This window comes from Poecile atricapillus, chromosome 2, assembly GCF_030490865.1.
Source record: "Poecile atricapillus isolate bPoeAtr1 chromosome 2, bPoeAtr1.hap1, whole genome shotgun sequence".
Taxonomy (NCBI): Eukaryota; Metazoa; Chordata; class Aves; order Passeriformes; family Paridae; genus Poecile; species Poecile atricapillus.
Window position 1 is genome coordinate 46,331,557 of NC_081250.1, and position 22,746 is coordinate 46,354,302.

At 33.8% G+C, this 22,746-nt stretch overlaps 1 protein-coding gene across 1 annotated transcript in view; it reads left to right on the forward strand.

The window, feature by feature from the left end:
* BBS9 (Bardet-Biedl syndrome 9) overlaps positions 1 to 22,746 on the forward strand; it is a 281,935-nt gene that overhangs the window by 44,029 nt on the left and 215,160 nt on the right. The window contains exons 11-17 of the mRNA XM_058833781.1: positions 6,625 to 6,806; positions 10,018 to 10,094; positions 12,241 to 12,294; positions 14,149 to 14,251; positions 15,195 to 15,299; positions 17,314 to 17,328; positions 20,773 to 20,913. Coding sequence (XP_058689764.1) covers positions 6,625 to 6,806; positions 10,018 to 10,094; positions 12,241 to 12,294; positions 14,149 to 14,251; positions 15,195 to 15,299; positions 17,314 to 17,328; positions 20,773 to 20,913 — 677 coding nt within the window. The remainder of the gene's footprint in view (positions 1 to 6,624; positions 6,807 to 10,017; positions 10,095 to 12,240; positions 12,295 to 14,148; positions 14,252 to 15,194; positions 15,300 to 17,313; positions 17,329 to 20,772; positions 20,914 to 22,746) is intronic.

Here is a 22,746-nt window from a genome sequence, read left to right on the forward strand (position 1 = left end):
AGTGTAGATTTTATCAGTGAAGCTGCTTGCATCTCTTTTATGTTGGAAGCAGAGATCCTAGGGGTCTTTCCAGCTTTCCTGAAGTGATATGGACTCTAACCACTGTCTTGAAGTGGGAGAAGAGAAGGCTTAGAGGAAGGATAAACTTTTGAGGCTCTCCATATCCTCAATTTACATGGCATACCTGTTAATACAGCCTTTGAAAGCTGTTGTGTACCTGTCTGCTAGTGGGGAAGCATGAGCTTGTAACAGATTGTAGATTTCACGTGAAGTAAGTAAAAATGCAGAAATGTGCTCTGAGAGAGAATGAAGCATGAAGATGATTTAAATGTGTCACAGTTTAATTTTTTTCTTGTTGCTAATGCTGGTACTGTCACAGAGAATTAACAATGAAATTTCTCTTGTTTCTTATTATTTAGAGCTCTGACATTTAGGCTGCACTCTTACTAAAGTAATCAGATTTGCTTGTCAATTCTCATGTTCATTTTCAATTCTGCTAATGCCACTAAGTGTCTTAGGTATGGATCTGTGAAACTAAGAAGTCCAATGTGTAAATTATGAATTTTTCATTGAGTACATTGTCTTTCCATACCCTTTATATATTTTTTTTTTTGCTTAAAGCAAGAACATATATTTTTGGAGGCCTGTGTCATTACTCTGAATATTATGCTTTTATTCTACTTGGTGGCAAATACTAATTTTACTTTAAAACTGCATTTTGCATAGCTATCTGCTGTAATTTTTAAATAAAACTTTTGTTCGTTCTAAAATAGTTTTGATTTTATATTTAAAACAAGAAACAAAGCTGGTTAATCCTTCAGACAAAATTTTGCATTTTGTATGCAACTTGTATGTAGCATGACCTTAAATTTCATGCCTAGCCTGCCTGTATTAGTGTGTGGTACGTGTGTGCTCCCTGCCTGGAGGGACCAGAAGGTTGTCTCATGCGGGGATGTCTGTCCCAAGACATACACGGTTAAATATTAGCCTGATAAGATTCCCTTGTGTCCAGGGAATAACTGTTAAGCTCTTATACCAACCCTGGTTAAAAAACCCCACACCTGCTTCACATTATGTGATGTGGTAGCTCTCAGGACTCACCTGTATGAAAGCTCTGCTGCCCCGCAGGTGGCAGTAGTGCTCTGGCAGAAAGAACCCCGACACAAACTTCTGTGAGTAGTGCTTGGTTTTAACTTGGCAGTAAAACCAGTAATTTTTTTTTTTTTTTTTTGTTTGTTTGTTTGTTTGGTGGAAAATACTCCTTTTTATTTGGTTGCTGGACGGCATTTTAGCAAAGAGTCTCTTTCAAAGAGAAACCTACACAAGGAGAACTACAAAAGCAAAAGCCTGGTGAGAGGTTTGTCCTGGTGCTGGCTAGTTTGTTCTTTTGCTGTGTAGTGTCACCATGTAAAGTTGATTGTGGAGATGTCTTCCCTCACAAGTAGGGACCAAAAGTACTCATATGGGACTTAAAAGGTGGACAATTCTTCAGCCATTTAAAATGGCCGCATTCAGGTTTTACTCAGCTCTGTCTCTCTGTATTTCAGTGTTTATTAGAGGGGATAAATGTTAACCTGTTGTTCTAGTCATAACTTCTTTTTTTTAAACTGTTTTTCCATTGAGTTTCAAGATGAAATGATGTTTCATTTCTGTCTTCTTCTTGCATGTATTTCATAATTTTTTAAATTAGATTAGTATATGGTATTCTGTTAAGTTCAGCCATGCTAAGGTAATATACAAAAGGGAAAGATGAATGCTTTTCTGTAAAGCAGCCACTTTGTACTGTTTAATATAATTACATACTGACAAACTATTATATTTGAGCACTTTATTTACGTTATTTGTTTGCATGCCTTCTGCAGAGTGTGCAAAGGACGTTAAATATATAACATAAATAGTTGAAAAAGAATTTTAATTTCTCAGGGTAATTAGATTGTCTGTTTTCATATATAATAGCAAAATGGGGAAGGCTTACATATATGAGCATTACTTCTAATGTAAGTTGAACCAAGATTTTTTACTGAGGAAATCATTTCAAAGAAGCCTGAGAGTGCTCCACAGATGTGCAGGGCAGTTAGATATCAGTCGTAGCTTGCATTGAGTCACACTGGATTTACTTTGAATATTCAGCTGTGGGGGTACTTGAGATTTTGGAATTTTTTTTAATAAGAGTGAGATGGGCTTTTTAGTTTTCTTCCCATTAGCTCATGTTAGCAAATTCTTATAGTTAGCTACTCCTAGTCTGATCTTTCTTCAGTGTTTTATCAAATACTTCACATAGTTATGGCTTGAAATGACACTGAAATGGTAGTGAACTTAGAATAAATTAGCTTTTAAAAAACACTAAACTAAGAAGTGCTATTGAGGTATCCTCTTGCCTATAATTACCTCAAAGGGTGATAAAATGAGGAGAGAAATGGATTTAAAATGCTTGAGCACAATTCCAGGAATTAGTTTCCTAATTTAGTAGTTTTTATATAATGCATTATCGATAAGGAATAGAAAGTAGTATTGCAGAGAATCTTGTTTTCTAAAATGGTTGGTTTGAGTAACAGCAATTAAGACTACTTCTGAAACTGAAGTAGAAATTTTATGAGCTAATATAAATAATTAAAGCTGCAAATCATGTCAATAACCAAACCTTGTCCCAAGAGTTGTCAAAAGCTTAGTGCATGTCATTCAAGTAAAACTCAGAACTACAGATTCAACTTCTAAATCAATTGTTTGAGTGATCAAACAAACAAAAAAAAAGATTTGGTCTTATATAACTGGAAACATGCAAAGCATTTTAATTTCTTCAAGAATTATGTTGTGAGCAATTCGTTTAGTAAGAGAAGACCTACAAAAAACATATGCCATTATTATTACCCAGAATCCAATAAAAGATAGTTTTCCAAATTATTACCATATGTGTGTAGGAGCTGCTTTGTACTGTAAAGTTATTTTAGATATCAGAATAATTTGTTTTATACTTTGAGTTCCTCGCTGTTAAAATGTCCCCTTAGATTTATTATTACTCTGACTATTGTGTGATACATAGTAAAAAAATAAATAGCTTAAAATAAAAGAAATTTAACAAGTAATTGAAATTCCAGATTGTATGCAAAATGTGCCAAATGAAGTAAAGGTACTTGCAGGGATATTGTGTGAGAGCAGTAGCTGTGGGGAAACTACTATAAAACTGTTAAATATGCTTCCCCTCCCCCTGCTGTCATTAACCACTGTTAAAAAAGATTGATAAAATAATGCAATTTTGACTGGCTGACAGACATTCCAGCAGAGAAATAAATGTATTATAAAAAAATATATTAGAACTGCTTACCAATATTTTTCTTATTGTTTCTACTGATGTGCAAATTCATGGACTGCTTTTAACAAGGGAAGATTACTGAGAAAGTGTTTTTTTTTTTTTTTATACTTATGTATGTTTCATGTTGAACAATCTTCTTGCGACCCAGCAGAACACTAACTGAAGCAAAGGAAAAGTGTATTTGTAGTGCATTTGTAATGCTGCTTTCTTAAACTACTACTTTAGACTCTGAGATTGTGTAGATTTCAAGGATGTCATGACTATCAGAAAAGCCAGTTGAAATGAGTTAAAGGTAGAGTTTCTTAATGTGCATTCTGTTACTCTGACTCAGAAGCTAAGCCAAGCATAATTTACATAGGTAAATCACCTCATTGATGTAAATGAATCTTATTTGATAGAGTGATTAGCTATAGATAACTGCCAGTTTAAAGGTGTATAGGAAGGGCTGTATTTACAAACCATTTTTGAATGTATTATACCGTAGTAGTATATAATCAAAGATTTATTGCTTTGTAGCTATATTTCTTCATGCTCTTTTGATTTACATTCAGATGTTCTCATGGATCTTTCCTTATTAGATTAACAGATGCATACTTTTTGGGAAAAAAAATTGAGATCATCCAAAGCTGTTGCTGGACAATTCTAGAAATTGTCTTGTTTTCAGAAGTTTTCTTTCTCTAGTTGTAGGAAAAACTCCTGATGCTGTTTCTCTTGTTGTGCCCCCCCCACGCCTTTAACAAAATAAAAAAGAAAAAAAAAAGAAAAAAGGAGGTCATTATTTGCTATAATTTGATAGCAAAGAGTGGAATAGTGTATTTGGTAGCGTGCTACCATCTGCTTCAACAATGCCTCATTTTTAAAGACTTTGCAGAATCCCTGACCAATATGGCAAAGCTCCTTGCAAACCTTTGGCAGGTGTTGACAAAATCCTGTACATTAGGTGTGATTTGTATGTCTTACTAAGATTATGTTGTGGTGCAAGGATTCATAATAGTCTGTCTCCTACCATTGCTCATATAAGAGAACTTGGGGGTAGCCCAGTGTATTTGTTTAGTGTGCCATCCAGACTTCTGTAAATGTAGCACAGGTTTGTGTTGTACAGAGCTTTTTGGACATAAGAAAATTAGAATGGGTAGTTCTGCATGTAATTAAAACATGAGACCCAGCCCTGAGCAATGAAGCCAACTATAACAAAAAACAGTCAAGTAGTGAGAGAAACAAGGACTCATGTTTAGTTCCAATTCCTGCTGGTAGTTTACAGTTTGTCAGAAAGTCGCTTTAGGATGCAAAACCCATGCTCACAGGTCATAAAAAGGTCATGATGTTCACAGGATGGCTGCTAGCACAGGTACTGGGTATGGAAGTCGAAAGTCAGTATTACGTCTTCCACTTTCTTTTATTCAAGTATTTGTTGGGGGAGTCTTGGCATCTCCAGCCTTATGGTGCTCACAAAGCTTCCTGCTAAGTCTTTGGCAGGGGAATGCTGAAATATTGCATGCTAAAAATTGCAGTGGTAGATGGAAGCTTTTCTGCTGCAGTAAGCAGTGGTCCCAAAAAAGAAGACTGTTTCTGTTTAAGATGAGTTTATACTGTAGATAAGGAGAACATTGTGTTTGAGCCCTATTATGGTGTTCTGTTCCAGAGGGCCATTCAGATTTGCATGTTCCAGCTTCAGGGAAGGGCTGACTGGAGGCACCTGTTGTCCAAAAAAGTCAAAGCAGTTTCTGTACATTCATAATTCAGCAAGGAGCTTTATTTCTTTCACTGAGTAACAATTGTTTTTTGTAGAAAGAGAAGGCTTAAACTTACCTACAGCAATTACTTACTTGTATAGTGCCCACTAGGTTCTTCATTTCTGTGTGCAGTTATGACTGTACAGAGTTCAGATGTCTCAGTTACAGCATAGATTTTCCAGATTATTCGGTTGCAGCTGTAAAACCAGCACTGGGATTGTGGCCATAGTATGCTATAAAAAGACATTTTGAGCAGTACAATTGGACCATCAGTGGTCAAAATTAATCTGTGACATCTGTTGGCTTTTGTAATTAATATTTCCATGGAAAATTTTGGATTGAGGTTTCCTATCTATGTGTTCTGGAGCCATGCTACACGACCATGTAGGAAACCAGAGAGAATCCTATTTCTTTTACATAGCTTTTACATACCTGTATTTTATTGTACTAGAGGAGGCATTTGTAAGGTATTGGTGTGCGTAAGTTAAAATAATTTTTGTTAATTCTGTATGAATTATATCTTGAATACAAGGGCTTAATTAGTGTGATAGTGGATTAGGCCTTCTTGTCCAAATCACTTTCTATATCTAAGAATTAAGCTTGATTTATTTTTGATTTTTATGGCAGTTGTGTTTGAGGCAAAGGCAGTATCTGCTATAAGGTATTCTAAGGATGGAGTAAGAGCAAATTAGTGGCATGAATGTGTAATATTGTGATTATGAAAGTGAATACAGACTTTTAATTAAAAGTAGGTATTTTAAAAAACAAAGTGAAAGTTTATGCTGCTGTTAACTTCTGTGTTAGTCTTTACTGTTCATTTTCTCTTCTGTTAGGAATAAGCTTCCAATTAAGCAAAATGCTGGCAGTAGTCCCTATTGTCTCATAGTTTCTTAAATACTTTCCTAAATCTTGCATTTTCATTGTTCAAATCAGATACACAAAGAGTGGGATTTTTGTAGGAGCAATGAAGAACTTTTCCCATGAGATAAGAGACTATAGTGTATCTAATAAAACACTCACTTGTATTGATTCAGAGGAGTGTACGGGGAATGCTCTGGATCCATGTGGTTTCCTTTCAGATGGATACTGCAGGCAATAGCCAGCCAGGGTTTGAAGCCAGCACAGTAGCTGCAATAGCAGCCAAAGAATTGGTTAGGGGAGCTATTGATACCATCAAAGCCCTAAAGCTGTCTTCTTTGTGAGCATCTTCCATCTGTTCATGATTTCTTCTAACCCCTCCTTCCCCTCCCCTTTCCTTCTATTCCAGTTAGCAAATTCCTTTTCCTGCATAGTAACCTAAATATTGAAACTTCAAAGACTTAGATGAATAAATAGGTTACAACTGTCTGGTCTATTTAGCTTGTTTGTTCTGATCCTTTCCATTACCTCTCCTGATTGTACAGATTCACAGACTCTAAGGGCATTTTTGTCATCTAAGACGAATCCATTCTTAGGTATGATTGTACCAAGTGGGAGTAATATTAATGAACATGTATGAATTCAGGATTACGTATTATTATTAATGTTATTGATTCTGTGATTTTTCTGAATTTCTTAGTAAGCTTTGTTTTTTCCATGCAGAGACTTGAAGGGTGTTATAGTCACTCTGAGTGATGATGGTCATCTTCAGTGTTCATACCTTGGAACTGATCCTTCACTCTTCCAGGCTCCTAAGGTTGATTCTAGGGAAATAAACTATGAAGAAATGAATGCTGAAATGAAAGAGCTTCAGAAAATCATCAGGGAGGCCACAAAAATGCAAGGTATACTTCTTTATTTTTCTATATTTTTACATACCTTTTTAGCACTTTAAAATATTATTTTCACACTTTACCCATAGTTATCTTTCTGTAGAAAATTTAGTATTTAAGGAAAAAATAAATAAATTCTAGACAGTAAAGCCCTTGAATAAAGGGTTTTTTCTTTGTATTTTCATAATGCTGTTGAAAGGTTAAAGATGTTTACATCAGGTTGCAGATAATTCTCACTAGTTCAAGGGTTCAGAATAAAAACTGACAGTGCATGGATTACCCAAAGGCAAGAAAACTTGAAGTTCAACAGTCTGATGTAGTTAGGCTTCAGAGTGAGTAAAAGTATTGCCAAATTCTGTTTATTAATACAAATGTCTTTTTAAGTTATGAAATGAACAAAATTACTTTTTTTTAAAGCCATTTTTCTGTTGGTTTAACTATTCAAGAGCATATTTGTAGAACAGAGTGACATATCTGATGATGATAAATTCTGGAATTTATATACATTGCTAATAAATTGCATTAATTTAATTCAAATCAGGGCACATAATTTCTACAGAGTTCCTTCAAAGTTTATGTTTTCATAACTGTGTTTTTAAACAGCCTGGGTTGCACAGGGAATTGGAAGCATGTGATTTTACAGGGAGCTATGGAAAAATATTCAACAAACAGAACAAATTAATTTTGTTTCCTTGATGATAGGTAGCATGTTCTTAAAATGCATTAAAAAAATATTAATGGTGTTTTTTATGTGAAAAAAAGAAAAGTGAAAAACCTTGCTGTTGAAATTCCTAGAAAATAAAAATTATTTATCTTCAGGCATGAGTTTGATTTTACAACACAAAGATTTCTTTGTTTTGTAATTACATGTAACTTCATCCATTATAATGGTAGACTTATATCAGGATTTTAATTTTCCAGATCCACTAATGAGCTATTTAAGGATATAGATGTGGATAAATTCCACTGATTTTTACCACAGTCCATCCTTATAGGTATTTGACAATTTTGTCTGTCTATCATAACCAAAGGAAAGAAAAGCATGATGGAAAGAACAAATCCATTTGAAGTGAATCGGCTTCAGCTTGTTAGTTTCAATGTGTTGTCTGGAAGATCAAAGGAGAGAGAAAGGAATTGTAGCTGTCCTTTTAAAATTTTGTAATAACTGTCATGGTATGACTGATAAATTTACTGTAAATTTTTTTTTATTTTTTCGCCATTCTTTTTTCTTAATTTCCTTTTCTTCCTCAATTTGTCTAATCTGATCTAAGTGGTGGTTTCAGATGAGTTTTTTATGAATGCTCTTTTTGTTGTGGAGAAATGCCCTAATGATGTTGTGTTTGGTTTTAACTGGATATAAAACTTGTATGAGAATATTTTTATACAACAAAGCATTTTACTTATGAAGAATATCTGTCAATTTTGGTTGTTTTGGCATTGTTTCATGTTGGCTTTTTTTTTCTTAGCTTGAACCTTGGTTGCCATTAAGTACTCCTAAGTGCAATCTTTAAAATGACCTGTTGACTTTCTTGTCTTTTGAATTCATGCTTGTGCAGTCAGAGCTTGTGTTGTTTTGTGTGTGAAAATATCTACCCTTATATGGAAATAATTTTTCTTAGTTTCATTTTGTCTTTCAAACGTGGAAGGTATTTAGAATTAGGTCATCATATTAAAAAAACCTTAGAGTAGTTATTTCCATAAATGTCTTGTATTTCTGTCCAGTGCTGACCATTAAACTGTTGAACTTTAAGCTGTTTTATACATTTTGAAGAATAAGGATTTACAGTATAAACTGATGAAATATTTTAAAATCTTAACTGTTATACTAACTTAAATCTAATGTTACTTGTATTAGTCTGGATGATGTAAGTGATTAAACATATGTGTTTTGGCTAAGTTTAATAGTAACAAAAAGCTGATACTTTTATGTAAACTTTGATTGTGATCTCTGTTGTACTTCTAATAGAAAAATGAGTATATGATAGAGGTTGCATCATAGTTAGCTTGAAGAAGCAACTGGAAGAGAAATGGTTAAGAAGGGATAGAAAAAGAATGGACTGTGCTGTGCTATATGTAATTGGCAGGACCAGTTCTTTGCAATTGTGGCAGTATCAAACAGACCTAAACTTCTTTTCTAGGCAGTATTGGAGAAACGTGTTTAGGTTTTGCTTTTCTCTCTCATAGTCAAGAGAGGCATTTCTCTCTGAGCACAAGAAAATGAATACTTATTTTCTGTCTTCATCAAAATCTTTTCCCTTGACCCTCTTGTTAGAAAGAGATAATGTGCTGTCTACTAGTTCTAGATAATTTTCAGAACCCTGTGTGTAATAAAATTCTTGCAGCTTCCTGAATGTGCTCACACTTTCAGTTATTCAGTTAGTTGTCCCTTTACATCAACTCTTTCCTTGTTACTTCAGGAACTATATATTTCCTGTTCAGATTTTTCATTTTCCAATACATTTAGTGTGGTAAAAAAATAGAAGTGCTCTTCAGAAATATGCAAATACCCTAGAGCTGTACTTCTGGACTCTTAAGAGAAGATTATGTAATTCCTCAAGGTTTTTAAGGCTTTAATTTGTATAACTTTTTTTTGCATGTGTGAATTGGCATAAGGTTTTGTATAAGTGAGTTTGTAGCATTCTTGGCCTTGTATGTCAACAGTCCTGAAAATCATCTGGTGACATATTTTAATCAAGCTGCATGTAATGATCTTTGATATACATGATGCATAAAACTTTGATGTACGTCCTAATGCAGAGGAATTTGCTGAAGATTAGACTGTTAGACACAGAATCTTTGTTTAACATATTCACTATACATTATTTAGATGAAAGTGCTATGACATGTGTGGTGTTATTTTGGAGGTAATTATTCATTGTATATTGGCATCTGCATGCAAGGACGAAAGTTTAAAAATACCTTACAATCTCTGAAGATCATGTGTACATTACACATTTATGTGTAAAATCTTGTTATAAAATGCACCTAAATCAATTTTCATACATAAAACCCGGAATGAGATCCAGATTTAAGTTGTCTATAGAAATCTAATAAATTTGCTTTTTTGGAAGTTTCCAAAATCATACACATTGCTATTTTTTCTTTATGCTCGTAAGTGTAGAGGTGTAACTTTGAGACTTGATGCTGTTGAAATTGTATTATTCTTAGGAATGTAGCTGACTATTTCTTAAAGAACTGATTTGCTTTTGCTTTTTTCTTTCAGATATTTTGCCTGAATCTGAAAAACAGAGAGATGTAACTGTCACAGCAGAAGTTTCACCTGATTTGGATGAAGAATCTGTATGTACCTCTTTAAAAAGGAAATTACTCTGAAAAAAAACATTGATTTCAGATGAGTAAATAATGACTGATCATGCACAGTGATTACTGTTCACATTTGTGTGACTGAACTTCATGGCCCTCAGTTTTCTATCAAGTAGAACCCACTTTTATTAGAGATTTTAACTATAATTATTCAAATTATTTATTTGTGTTCTGCCTGGGAACCTTTAGATTCTTGTCTAAGCAAACATAAGTGAAGAAGAACTTTGAGTCTGGAATAACTTTGTAATGGTGAAAAGTTGTACTGGTGAGTAGTTGTAAACATTGAGGGAAACAGTTGAAATGTCATCCTTGGATCTTTCAAAGACAGAGTACTCAAACCACTCAAGCTTCATGGTAAAAAATAATCTTTCTCCGACAGCCAGTCACTCAATATTCTTTGGTGTTGCAGCCTAATTAGTTTATTCATGTTATATACATATGTAGTTTACAAAAGTCTTTCAAATTAAGATTTGGGGGAGCTTATATTGTCTCTTAAAACTCTTCACTTTAAGTATTTCAGAACGTACACGTTGCACTACAACATTATCCGTTACTGGCCACTAATTTCAGCAAAACTGATTTTTCACAGCTACTTACTGTTTAAAAAATACATAAGGATATTATTCTTTGATAAATGGACCTCTTTGTAATGTATGCTAATGTCCTAGCACTTCTCTGTGGAAAAAAGAGCAGTGACATGGTCTTGGCTAGCTGCAATAATCTCCTCACAACACTTGGAACCGTTAGGTGCGCAGAATGCTCTAATGCTGCTATGCTCAGTTGCTCAACCTTCCAGATGCAACTGGTCTGTTTCATGTGTGATTCAGTCCATCAATCAAACCACAGCCTTGAATCTTTGTCTGACCATATATCTTAGTTTCCTGTGTAGCTGGCTTTTCTGTGGGTTCTTTCAGTAGCTGCCTAGGAAGAAAAAATCTGATATGCTACTTTGTGGGGAAGGATCAATAAGCAAGTGTAGGAATGATTTTAGGGCTTCTACAGTTACCTTTTTCAGTGCTACTTCTGCACTTGTGAAAAGTTTGAAATTGCAATGTGTGTGATAAAAGCAGAGAGGATATAGAGTATTAATATTGTGTAGATAAGTAAGTGGAGGACAATTCTGTTATTTAACACCACCTCCTGTGTGTGTCCTCTGATTCAGGAAATCCAGGTGATTTTTGAAAGGTGAATATGGTAAGGTTCCATATCCTTATACCCCCGCTATTGTTTCAGAATCATCCACTGGTCACCAGAGAGTATGACAATATGAAAGTATCTGTATTTTTTAAGTTGAGAAAGGTGCACAATGTACAAATGAAAGTCCTACTTCCGGAACCCAGAGAGCCTACCAGCCTCCTGACTTCTTAGGATCTTTGCAGATGTGGCCCTTATACTGTTTTTCATTTACTTTTTTATAATGACAAGGCATAAGTTCAAATCAGTAATTTGATATTATAGCAGAAGTGAGAGAAGTGTTTCTTTATAATAGTTTAAATGGGAACATTTTCTTTAACTGTAGTAACTGACCTGTTTTCAATATGAAATATAAGCATAAAATAAAACTAAAATAGACCACAAGGCCAAGATAAATTTTGAAGTAGATGGAGTTGCCTATTGAAATAGAAATTAGCAGGAGTATTGAAGTGCCTGCTAGAATTTTCTTTTGAAGTTTCAGGTATATTTCTGATTATAAAATAATGTGTGATTTTTATAGTAGATGCTATGTTGTATATCTAATATATTTGCAGATTGGAAGCCGTCTTTCTCTACTGAACAACAGAAGATATTTCCAGAATTTGAATAAATATACAGTGAAAAGTAGTGTGCCAAACAAAACAGTTTCAAATATTTGTATATACATCAGAGTGTATTAGTTTCTTACATGTACAACATTCATGACCTTTTGCTATCCTTTTTGCAGGGAATTTCAAACAGAGGCTTCACATTTTCAGAAGGAACTCAATGTGTTTTGTGTATTTTAATCTGTCATAGGAATGATAAGTCCTTTAATGTTAATTCTGTGTTTATCAAGTTGATGGTAGGAAAGTAATATTGCTTTTATTGTGTTTTCTTGTTCATGTGGAACACTGAATTTACTCTGTTTTCATCATTTTCTTCACAGCAAGCCATTGACAGTGAGGTAAAAGGAGGGGCTGTACCATCAGTCACAGTAAAGGTACTGTGCCTAACTCAAACAGCAGCATTTGAATGGTGGTGGCAAATTGTAATAAGCTGGTCACTTTCTATGTATTGCACTTAGAATGTGAAAATGAGTGAAGTTTGAAATGCAATATATACTTAATTTTTTTTTCTCCTTAGTATGACAAGGTGTCATTCTGGCAAGCCTTCTGCTACAGTCAGAAAATGATTGCAGTTTTATTTTTGATAGGCTTATCAATAAACAATCACAGAAACATTAGGATGGAATGAAATAATTTTTGAAGTAATGAGAGTATTTTTTCTGACAGCCATAAATGTTTGGTTACTCAAATAGGACATTTATAATTTTCAGCTGCATTTTTAGTTGTCAATAAAATAAAAATAGACTTTCTTTTGTAGAGACTTTCATAACGTTAGCAATTAAAAAAGAAGTAGGAAAATCTAATTAGAAAATTGAAGATCTTCATGAGAGCTGGTGCCTGTAACTGATTGTAAAGAAAATGTGTGTATGTGTGCATGTGCTAGTTTTTCCTCAGTACTGCCTAAAAAGGATCATGATTTTTATTTCTGACTTTAGGATGATCTTATAAGAATATCAGTGGAGTTTCATTTTTGAGAACCTGGCAAGTTCTCTTTCTGCCTAGAGTGAAAAATTCAGAGGGTAACTGAACTGTTTGAATCAGATGCCCTCAGACTAGTGTGGTTTACTTGTACTTGGTCTAACATGTTTCTCTGCATTTTTAAGTACTAAAAATGATACAGGATAAAACGGCTATTCTGATAAAATCAGTGATAAGTCTGCTTAAAGAAGTTCAAATTAATTATGTATTTATATATTTTAGAAGCTTTTTAATGGGAAGACATAATTAATTCCCCATTCTCTTTTCTTGTTTATGCATCTTGTACCTTTTAGTGAAACAAAACCAGTAACTGTAGGAGTTACCATGAATTCAATTTTTTCTAGAATCATTTTTATGTGATAAGTTCCTATAACTGGTGTATTGTTCAACCTAAATCAATGTTGATGCTAATTATGTTAATCACATTAGTTTCCTAACACTTGAGTAATTCTATAAGTAGTAATATTCTAAACTGATTTAACCTGGCAGTAGTGAGCTCCTTTGCAGACAAGCAATGCAAAAGAGATGATATTAGATATATGGTCCCTGTCTATGCAGACCACATTCAGATCTCAGTCACCACTATATTTTCATTTTAGATATGAGTTAGGGACACTTTGGGTATCCGGTTCTTTTGCAGTGGAATAATAACTGTGCACAATAGAAGCAATGAGGGCCACTCTATGTTTAATTGAACTTTTATTATCTGGAGTTGTTGTGCTGACTATCCTGTATACTGATTTTCTGATTTTGTTTGCATTAAAAATTGAAACAAAACTTGAAGTTATTCAGAAGACTGTGCATTACTGTTTGCAATTAAAGGAAGTAATTTCTTTGGTTATCTCTGATTTTATTATTCTTGGTTTTTTTCACTATAATCATCTAAAAATTGCAAAATTTTATGGCTGTTTAGATTAGAATGAATGATCATGACTCTTGCAGGGTATTAAACATTCAATTAATACTTTTGCTTTAGTTTGGCTTAGGTTAAAATTACAAACAACTTGAGAAGTCCCCTCAGGTTTTTTAATCTTTCAAGTTACTGTATATCATGTATTGGTTGTGAGTAAATAAGAATTGTAAAATGAAAATACTGGTTTTGAACTTGAAATTTCAAGTCCTAAAGTGTTGTTTCTGAATTGATCTTTGCAGATTTTTCATATTTTTCTGTTGATTATGGATTTTTTTTTTCTGCTGTTGAGTTTAATTAGTTGCTTCTTTTAAATACTTCTGTATGCCCCTTGATCTAGATAACAATCCAGAGCAGAGTGACTGCGCAGAAGCCAAGCCTGGCTGTGTGTGTGCAAGCTCCGTTAGCAGTGACCTCCGACCAGTTTGTCTTTGATGATTTAGGTAAATGATGGCACTGTCATCACAGCTGTTGTATACTATTACTTTTTCTGAGATTTGAAAAAGTATAGCCCAGCCTCCAGTGAGTGCATTGTTGCAGATATACAGCAGTTAAAGCAATTATAAGTTTGCCTTGCCTGCAATCCATAGCTTCTAGACACTGCTTGGTGGAGGAAGATGAAGTAGATAGGAATGGATTTCTTCCCCTGGTCGTGGTATGATGTGTTGTGGGTGAAGAGAGCAGCTTCCTGATGGAGGCAAAAACCCCCCAATTATTCTCTTGTACTTCTGCTGGGTTGTTTTGTTTTGCTGACATTTCTGTCTGTGTAGAAATGCCAGTCTCGATCTACAAACAGGGACAGTAAGTTTGTTGACCAGGGGACAGTCTAGCATCTGTTCCCAAAGTAGCATCAATGGTTTCAAATAGATCAAAGGATCCTAGCCTTTTTCCACCTCTGCTGGTAAGACTGCAAGTGGGATTGCCTTTAAGACTACGTGGAGCTTAAGGTCAGTCAAATATGCCTGCTGCTTCAGTTGGAACTACAGGCCATTTCTGCTCTGAAATGGGAACTAATAGTCCCTGTTGAAACAGGGCTTTACTGACTGCTACTCTCATTTGAAGGGGCAGTTCTTATATTTTCTTCACATGTGATTGGGGCAAATGGCTTTGTAAATTACTAAAATTGCAATGTAAATCTAATATCTTTTTATCTTCTTCATGTTCAGTGTGTTGAATTGTTTTATAGGTTATGCTTCAAGATACTTTGAGGCCCTAGTTTGCCTTTTAAAAATTAAGGATTATAAAAAAACATATACAGTTATTTGATAAAGATGAACTGATAGGGAAACTGTCATAATTTAGTAGAATAATTCTCAAAGTGCCAGAAAATATGCTGCTTTCGTTTGTATGCTCCTATTACTTAATTTAATTTTGTGGTTTTTTTAGAGCCAGATTCATCTGAAACTGTGGTCCTGTCTGTCTTTTTGAAGGAGAATTGTTCTCCACCAGAACTGGAAGGAACCTGTATGGTTTCATATATTATACCAACAGGTAAGCCACTGGAGATGTAATGTGCCTTTTTTTTTTGAGGCCTTTTTCCCTATGTATATCTTATACATGTTAATATGAAATATACTAAAGGTGGTAGTAATTAAAGAAATAATATTTATCTAGTCTTCAGTTTTAGTTAATATTTTACGTTGCATCAATTTGTATAATTGATCTTACAGAGGTAAAATCATAAGCTTATTGCTTGGGAAACAGCTGTACCAGCTTTCTCATCCTGTCCTATCAATTTTCTTCTGCTCCACCTCTTGGAGTGAGAAATTGATTACATCTTTATGACTATTCACCCTTCTGGTCTGCCAACAAATGTGACAATAATGCCTCGCCACAGAGAATGACATCTGAATAAACATTGGGAGTGATTATTCCTCATTTCCTTTTTAACAGAACATACTCATTTTGAACATACTCATTCCAAACAATAACCCAAAGAAATGGAAACCAACTCGTTATTTTATGATATTAGTGTCCTAGTGATAGAATATGTAAATTTATTCTGCTATCCATAACTGAATGTTTATTAGCTTAGTGTTCTTCACACAACCCTGTAAATGCGTCAGGTTACTGAGAAGTTGTGTTTAGGCAGGGCTTCCATGTTAAATACTTCATAAACTAGGCTGTCAGTTCTTTACTTCTTGCTGCTTGGCTTTGCTCCTGCACCTCCTCCCCTGTTGTGGTCACACAGTCACAAGTTGTTTCTCAGCCAGATTTGCTGATTTGGTTCACTGTGCAAAGACAGAGCTGTGCCAGCACAAATGGAGTAGATTGGCGTGAAAGAAGTGCATGTGTACTAAAGGCTTCTGTGAAGGGTGGTGGTCTTGAGTACCTTATCCTATATTGACACTTTAATGTAAATATTTTCTTTGTATCACTTCACACTTAAAACATTGTGTTTATGATGGTAGTCTAGGCTGTTGTATGACTGAAATGTTTATTTCCAGAAAAATAATGAAACACGTTTTTAAAGAAAAGTCCTCCCTTTTAACTGAGAGCCTGCATGGACAGTTTGTACAACTTCAGTCTGTCTGTCCTGTGATTCTGACTGCATATTCCTTGTGAATGAGATGCTGTGCATTCATAACTCTCCAAATTAGTGATGTGGCCTTAGATAGGTTTTTGGCATGACTGAATAGGTAGCCCACTAGTGAATATCTTGGATCCTCTGATTTTGAAAGCTTGTTTTTTGTTCTGCTGGTCTTGTTTCTGTAATTTTACTTCCCAAGACCAGAAAATAAAAGTTATATTTATATATATTAATAAAATATATATTACTAAAAATTATTTATGTCAGGTAATGCTAATAAAACTTACATTTGTATTTTAAATATTAAGTTGGATTTTGCAAGCCTTTTGATCAGGGAAGTAAAAAAACCTTGCATCTTGAGTGTGTTTGATGGTTTATATGCTATTAAAAGAGCAAGCAGACATGACATATAACAGAATTATAGAAACTGAAGAATAAATTTTAAAAACTTATCTTTGGTGGTTGAACTTTGAAGACTTCTAAATAAAGGAACATAATTAGGGTTAGGAATAAGATCTGCTAATTTTTTTGATATTTATTTAAATTATGAATCTGAGATAATTTCGTCGAATTCCATACAAACGCTAGTGTTATTTGGCAGTCAAATCCTTAAGTGTAATGTACTAGTAAGTGAACTTTAAGTGCTTTTGTGACTTCATTTTATTTGAACAGAGAATGTTTCTTCTTTAGTTTTTAAAATATCCATATTTGTGGCCAAATCACACTTCAGTCTATCTCTGTGGGATTCATACAGCTAAAGGTTGATGAGTCAGTCACTTGGATGGGGTTGCACTATTGATGAATGTGGTCTCATGTCTGGTTTTTGGCTAGTATTATGTCCTTATGTATTGTCTACTTAACAAATGTGGCTTAAGTTCTTAAAACCCTGTTACACTTCCTTTTTATTTTCTTTAAATTTAACTAATATCTCATGCATTTTTTCCCCCTTTTGTCCTGTTGCTGTTCATATGGCAGAGCTCAATCCTGAAGGTAAGTGAAAGCAAAAAATGCTAAGTTTCGAGTGGCAATGTATGCTGAATTAAACAGATTTGGAAGGGAGCTGTTATTTTGCCTGTTATTTCTATAAGTTATTATTCTTGTTTTGATGCTATGAAGATGTGGATATAGAGAATAGAAGGTCATAAGGACATTTCTTGGTGAAGCATATTGCACTTTCTCATATGTAACATGGGAATTTTTCAAAGCGTTAAGTTCCTTGTACACTGAGATTGGAAATTTGAAACAATTACACCTTCTTATATCTATTTTTTTCTCAGTTTTAGCAGTTAGGCAGTTAAATTATATCTTTGGTGCAACTGAAACAGCTATTAGGCATTTATGCTGTTTGGGTTGGGTAGCTCTGAGAATGATGTCACAACATGTCTTCATTCCAATTCCTATTGGAAACATCTTATTCAAGGCTGCAATGCTGCTTCTGTCTGAGACCACCAGCAGTACAAAACTTAGCTATGATTGTGGTAAATACAATTCTTGAATAAGGTACAATTAAGAGACAAAAAAAGACTGGAAAATGAGCTTATGTATATGTAGGCTAAAAAGAGAGAAGGGTGGTTTTGCAGTATAGTTGTAGATGTGTTGGAAAGATGCAGTGCTTGTAGAAGACATTTTCTGAACTTAAAAAATAAATATATTAAGTACACATTCTTTTGTGTTTTGGGAAGGTAAGAAAGTTGATTGTCAGAGATTTAGAGATCAAGTGAAAAGGAGTTTTCAGTTTTGCAGTTTTCATAAACAAAAGTTATAGATGTATGTATGGTCTTGTTTTTCGATACTTATGCTCTTTTGAGCTTAGTAAGTGCAGTAAAAAGAAACAAGAAGGTAACTGTTACAGTTCCCCTCCTTTTCTGGTTTCCAGATATTTCAGTGGACCTTGATGTGTTGTATGGGAAGTAGATGCTCAAAACATCTCAATAAGATCCTGCTCTTGTCAAGAATAACTGTTACACTGTGACATTTTTCTGCTAGACAAAGGAATTAAAAAGTTAACTATCAATAAACTATATAAAAACAAGTGCATACAGTTTGAAAGAATAGTATTCTAAAAATGAAGATTGGGTTTTTGTTTTAAGAAATATCGAAACAAGATGAAAACCTTATCCTGAAAAGAATATTGCAGAGAACAGTAAAGTTTGTAAAATTATCTGTGCCAAAATCTTTTTGGGTTACTGTAGGGTCCACTGGACTATGTAAACTTAGGGTCATCAATGCCAGAGTGAATACTAATTCTCTGAATATTTAAAATCCTAAATTGGGAGATTTGAGTTTTAATACTTTTTGTCATGCACATTAGTGTTATGTTTCAAATATAACTAAATGAATGCATGAGGAATTTGGAAATGAAATAGTATCTACAGGGCATGTGGCTGTTTTATTACTTATAGGTAATAAAACTTAAAATAAAAATACTTATAGGCAGGTAAGTGCATAGTATGCCTTTAAATACTAGTACCTTATGAGATAATGTTAGACATCATCTGTTTTGTCTCAGAATAGAGGAGAACATGAATTTTTATTTGCATTTCTTTTTTCTTTATTGTAGTCTTAAAATTGTGTATCACACAAAGTATCACAGCTCTAAATATTCTAGACAGAATATCAATGGGTGGAGGAAATTCTACTCCCTCACGTGGCTACTACTTTGTTTCCTTGCTACCATTTACAATTCTGAAATACCCGGAAACATTTCCCAGCAAGTTTTCACTGTAGTGATGAATTTTGTTGGAGATTTTTGGTTTGTTTTTCTTATATGTAGCTCTTTTAGATTAATCAACTAAGAATCTCCCCAGTCTCCTCCAAACACTAGATAAGACTTGATTAAGTTTTGATTTGACCTTTGTCTGAAATATTGAAAAGTTATGTTTATGATGAGGCAGACTGACAGCAGTAGAAAAAGCTGGTCTGAAAAACCAGGAAAAATATCTTGTTTTAAATATAAAAAATATATTAAAATAATTTTGCCTACTTTTGCTACTAATTTTTTCATGTTGATAAGTCTCCATACCTAACTTACTAAGGTGTCTGTGTTATGATGTCATCAAGAAAAAATTTAGTTCTCCTATCAGATGATGAAGATAGAGTTGAATTAATCATTCTGAGAGATCATAGGTTTATTTTCAACTATGCCTTTTGAAATATTCCTTGGAAGCTGGAGATACTCAAATTTTGAAGACCTGTCTTCAATATGAATGAGTTTTCTGCTCAGTTTTCTATGATTTTATATTTATAAACTGCTGCAGAATAGTTACTTGGAGGCATTATCAGCCAGCCAGAATAGCTTGTGAATTCACAGCCACAGGGAATAATCTGAGCCTTATGGTAGCATTGTTTTCCTGAGATGATTCTTAGAAGTAATTTTTTCATTGGAAGAGCTCTGAGAAGCAGCAAACAAACAAAATTACTAACAAAAAGGGTTTCTTGGATGGCTACTGGGTGTTTAAGCTCAATTTTTATACTCTCTGTATATACCTCTGTGTTGCTATCAGTTTCATGACTTTCCTGACAGTAACTTATTGTCTCTAAAAATCTATCTTGTTAAGGTTTTCCTGTTGATGCTTCCTCAAAAAATTGTCCTTAAAAACCCCACAATTTGTCTTCTCAACAGAGCAAGTACTCCGTATTTCATAGCAATGAGCACTTTTGCTTAGAACATACCAGGCAATTGCTGACATGCCTGCAATTTGAAATAGTATTTATATCTGAGAAAATTTTTGACACCTCCAATGTGTTTTCTGAATGTGAGTGTTAAAACTTCCTCTTTTCTCCCGCACCATTCTGATGAAATTGCTTGTGATAGTAGATCCCAATATTCAAGACAGTAGCCAGTTTGCTCTACAGTTCAGTTTTATTATGATGCAATAAGTTGAAAGATTTTAATATACATTTGGGTAATAACCTCCATTAGATACATTCTTTTTCTAAGGCACAAACTTCTGACAGATAATATGAAGGTTACATAGATTTTGAGTATATAAAAGAAGACTAAATATAGTCATAAAAAGCATTTATTTGTGATATTCCTGATGAAAATGTTGATGCTTCAATTCTGTATTTGAAGTATCATGCGTAATCACACAGCTGTTGTTTATGTTTAAGTGGTATTGTTTGTCTAGAGAATTAAATAAAACTAATCTCCTTTGCATGTTAATTAGTATAAATACAGTGTGCAGTTTTGTTAATAATTCTTGTTTTCCCATACATATAAAAGTCTTCACTTGAGAAGGTAATTAGAAGTATTCAAATTTAAGATATTTTAGGTGAAAAATTTAAAAAAAAGGAGAATTTTATATAGTTTGGTTTTAATGCATTGCTTAATCGCATTAAATATCTTGTTATACCTCTTTGAGGACAGTGGTATGAAGTATTCTGTATTCAGAATGTGGAAATAAAAAATGAATCTGTGTTCTTTCATTTTAGGAATACCAAGAGTTTCACAGTGTAACTTCAGTCTGCCTTTGAAGTTAGTTTGCTTTCCAGCTCAACCTTCAAAAGCAGCACACCACAAGCTAACTATTGATACCAACAAACCTCCCATCAGTTTTCTCACCATTTTTCCAGGTGGGTTTTTAACTATTGAAGGTGTTAGAAGCTCCCAAAAGGAATGGTTTGTCCATGAGAAGTAATGAGGTAATTTAAAAGCTCATGTTAGTATATTAAAATATATATATTTTGAAAGAAATAATGGCATAATATTTCAATAATTATACACCTGGGGTTGTTTACCTGCCTCTGGTAAAAATGCAGAGTTCTTTACATGGTATAGATCTAATTTTTATGTATGCAGACATTAATTTTACATAAAATTGCTTAAGAGGTGTTGTAAGAGGGAAAACATGGGCATTTATTTAAAAAACGGTGAGCAGGGCAAGGCAGAAGTGGTAAATATTGTACCTAAGGGGTATAGTTGCTTTGGAGGATGACTTGTAGAATATTTGATGTATCAGTCTGGAGCTGACTATATTTAATAATTTCAGTAGCCTTCTTGGACCAAAAAGAAGATATAGCATTATTTCCTAATGTGCAAACCCAAGCTATGTTCTCTCTTCAGCATTATATTAAAGTAGCATGAAGGAGGAGTTCATTTCCACTTAGGACTGGGAAAAGAAGAATGAATTGAGTGCTATAAAGTGTGATGCTAAGAAAATAAGTTTTGCTGTAATTATGTGCTCACAATTTGGAAGAGAGGGGAGGTGGAAGTTACCACAGGAATACTGTTTTACAATATGTTGTAATTACAAGCAAACAAAAAAAAATTGAGGATGCATTACACAAAATGCTTCCATGCAGGAAACCAATATCAAACTGGCAAACTGAGTGCTAGTTGCTGATATTAAATAAAATATAATGTATATAACTCAAAAGTGTAGCAAAATGTTATCTAGAGATTTCAAGAGAATTAAAAGGAAGTGACTCATTTAGCTTAATAATACAGTGGCAAAAAAAAGAGAATACAGTTGACTTCAGTAAATATTTTGTGGCTATATCATGGGCGTAGATGATCGTATTAGCACAAGAAGAAATTAATAAACAGGGTTTAGAAAGTGATTGTGAATAAGTTCAGTCTGGCAGTGATTAAGTTTTTGAAATTCAGATGACTAAGGTTCTGGAACAATATGCTGAGAGCTGTATAAACCAACAACTTTTTTTTTAAGGAGTAGCTGGATCTCTTTGAAAGCTTGTATACTGTATTTGAGAACAGTGATACTTGTTAGTTTGTTGGTTTTTTTTTTTTGTTTTGTGTTTTTTTGGGTTTTTTTTTGTTGTTGTTTTTTAAGGGTGTCTATTTTGAGGTTTTAATGGGCTTCCATTATGGCTAAACAATAATCCTTTCAGAATAGCACATTTTATTTTTAACCTAGGGATGCATTGTTGAGAATACAACACAAGCATAGGACCAAGAAGGCATTAAATTGTTCTAATTTTTGTTCATTCCATTTACAGTGATGAAATAAAGAGTTTATTATGTTAATATGGTGATGTAATCTATGAACTAAATTTGAGTTATTGGTGAAAGAAATGAAAGTTGTATAATTTCTCCCTGTTTTGCTGTATTTTCAGGAGAAGTAGTGGGAGTAGAGGTGACAAAGAGTATTTTTTAAAATATGGTGTTCTAAAGTTAAACCTTTTGAATTGGTATAATCCACTACATGGAATGAAAAGAAAAGGTGGACTTGGATGGACATTTCAGAGTAGCTAGTTATAGCAACTAGATGTTTGTTTTAGCAAACTGGATGTTTGTTTTGCTCTGTGCTGAAAGCTAAAAGGATAGTGGGCTTAAGCATTTTATTGATAATTTCTGCAAAAATTTTGCATAAATACCTGAATTAAAGGTAACCTTGCATATGGTGAAAGGTGGTAGTCTTTGGGCTCTACATCATATTGCAGTTATTT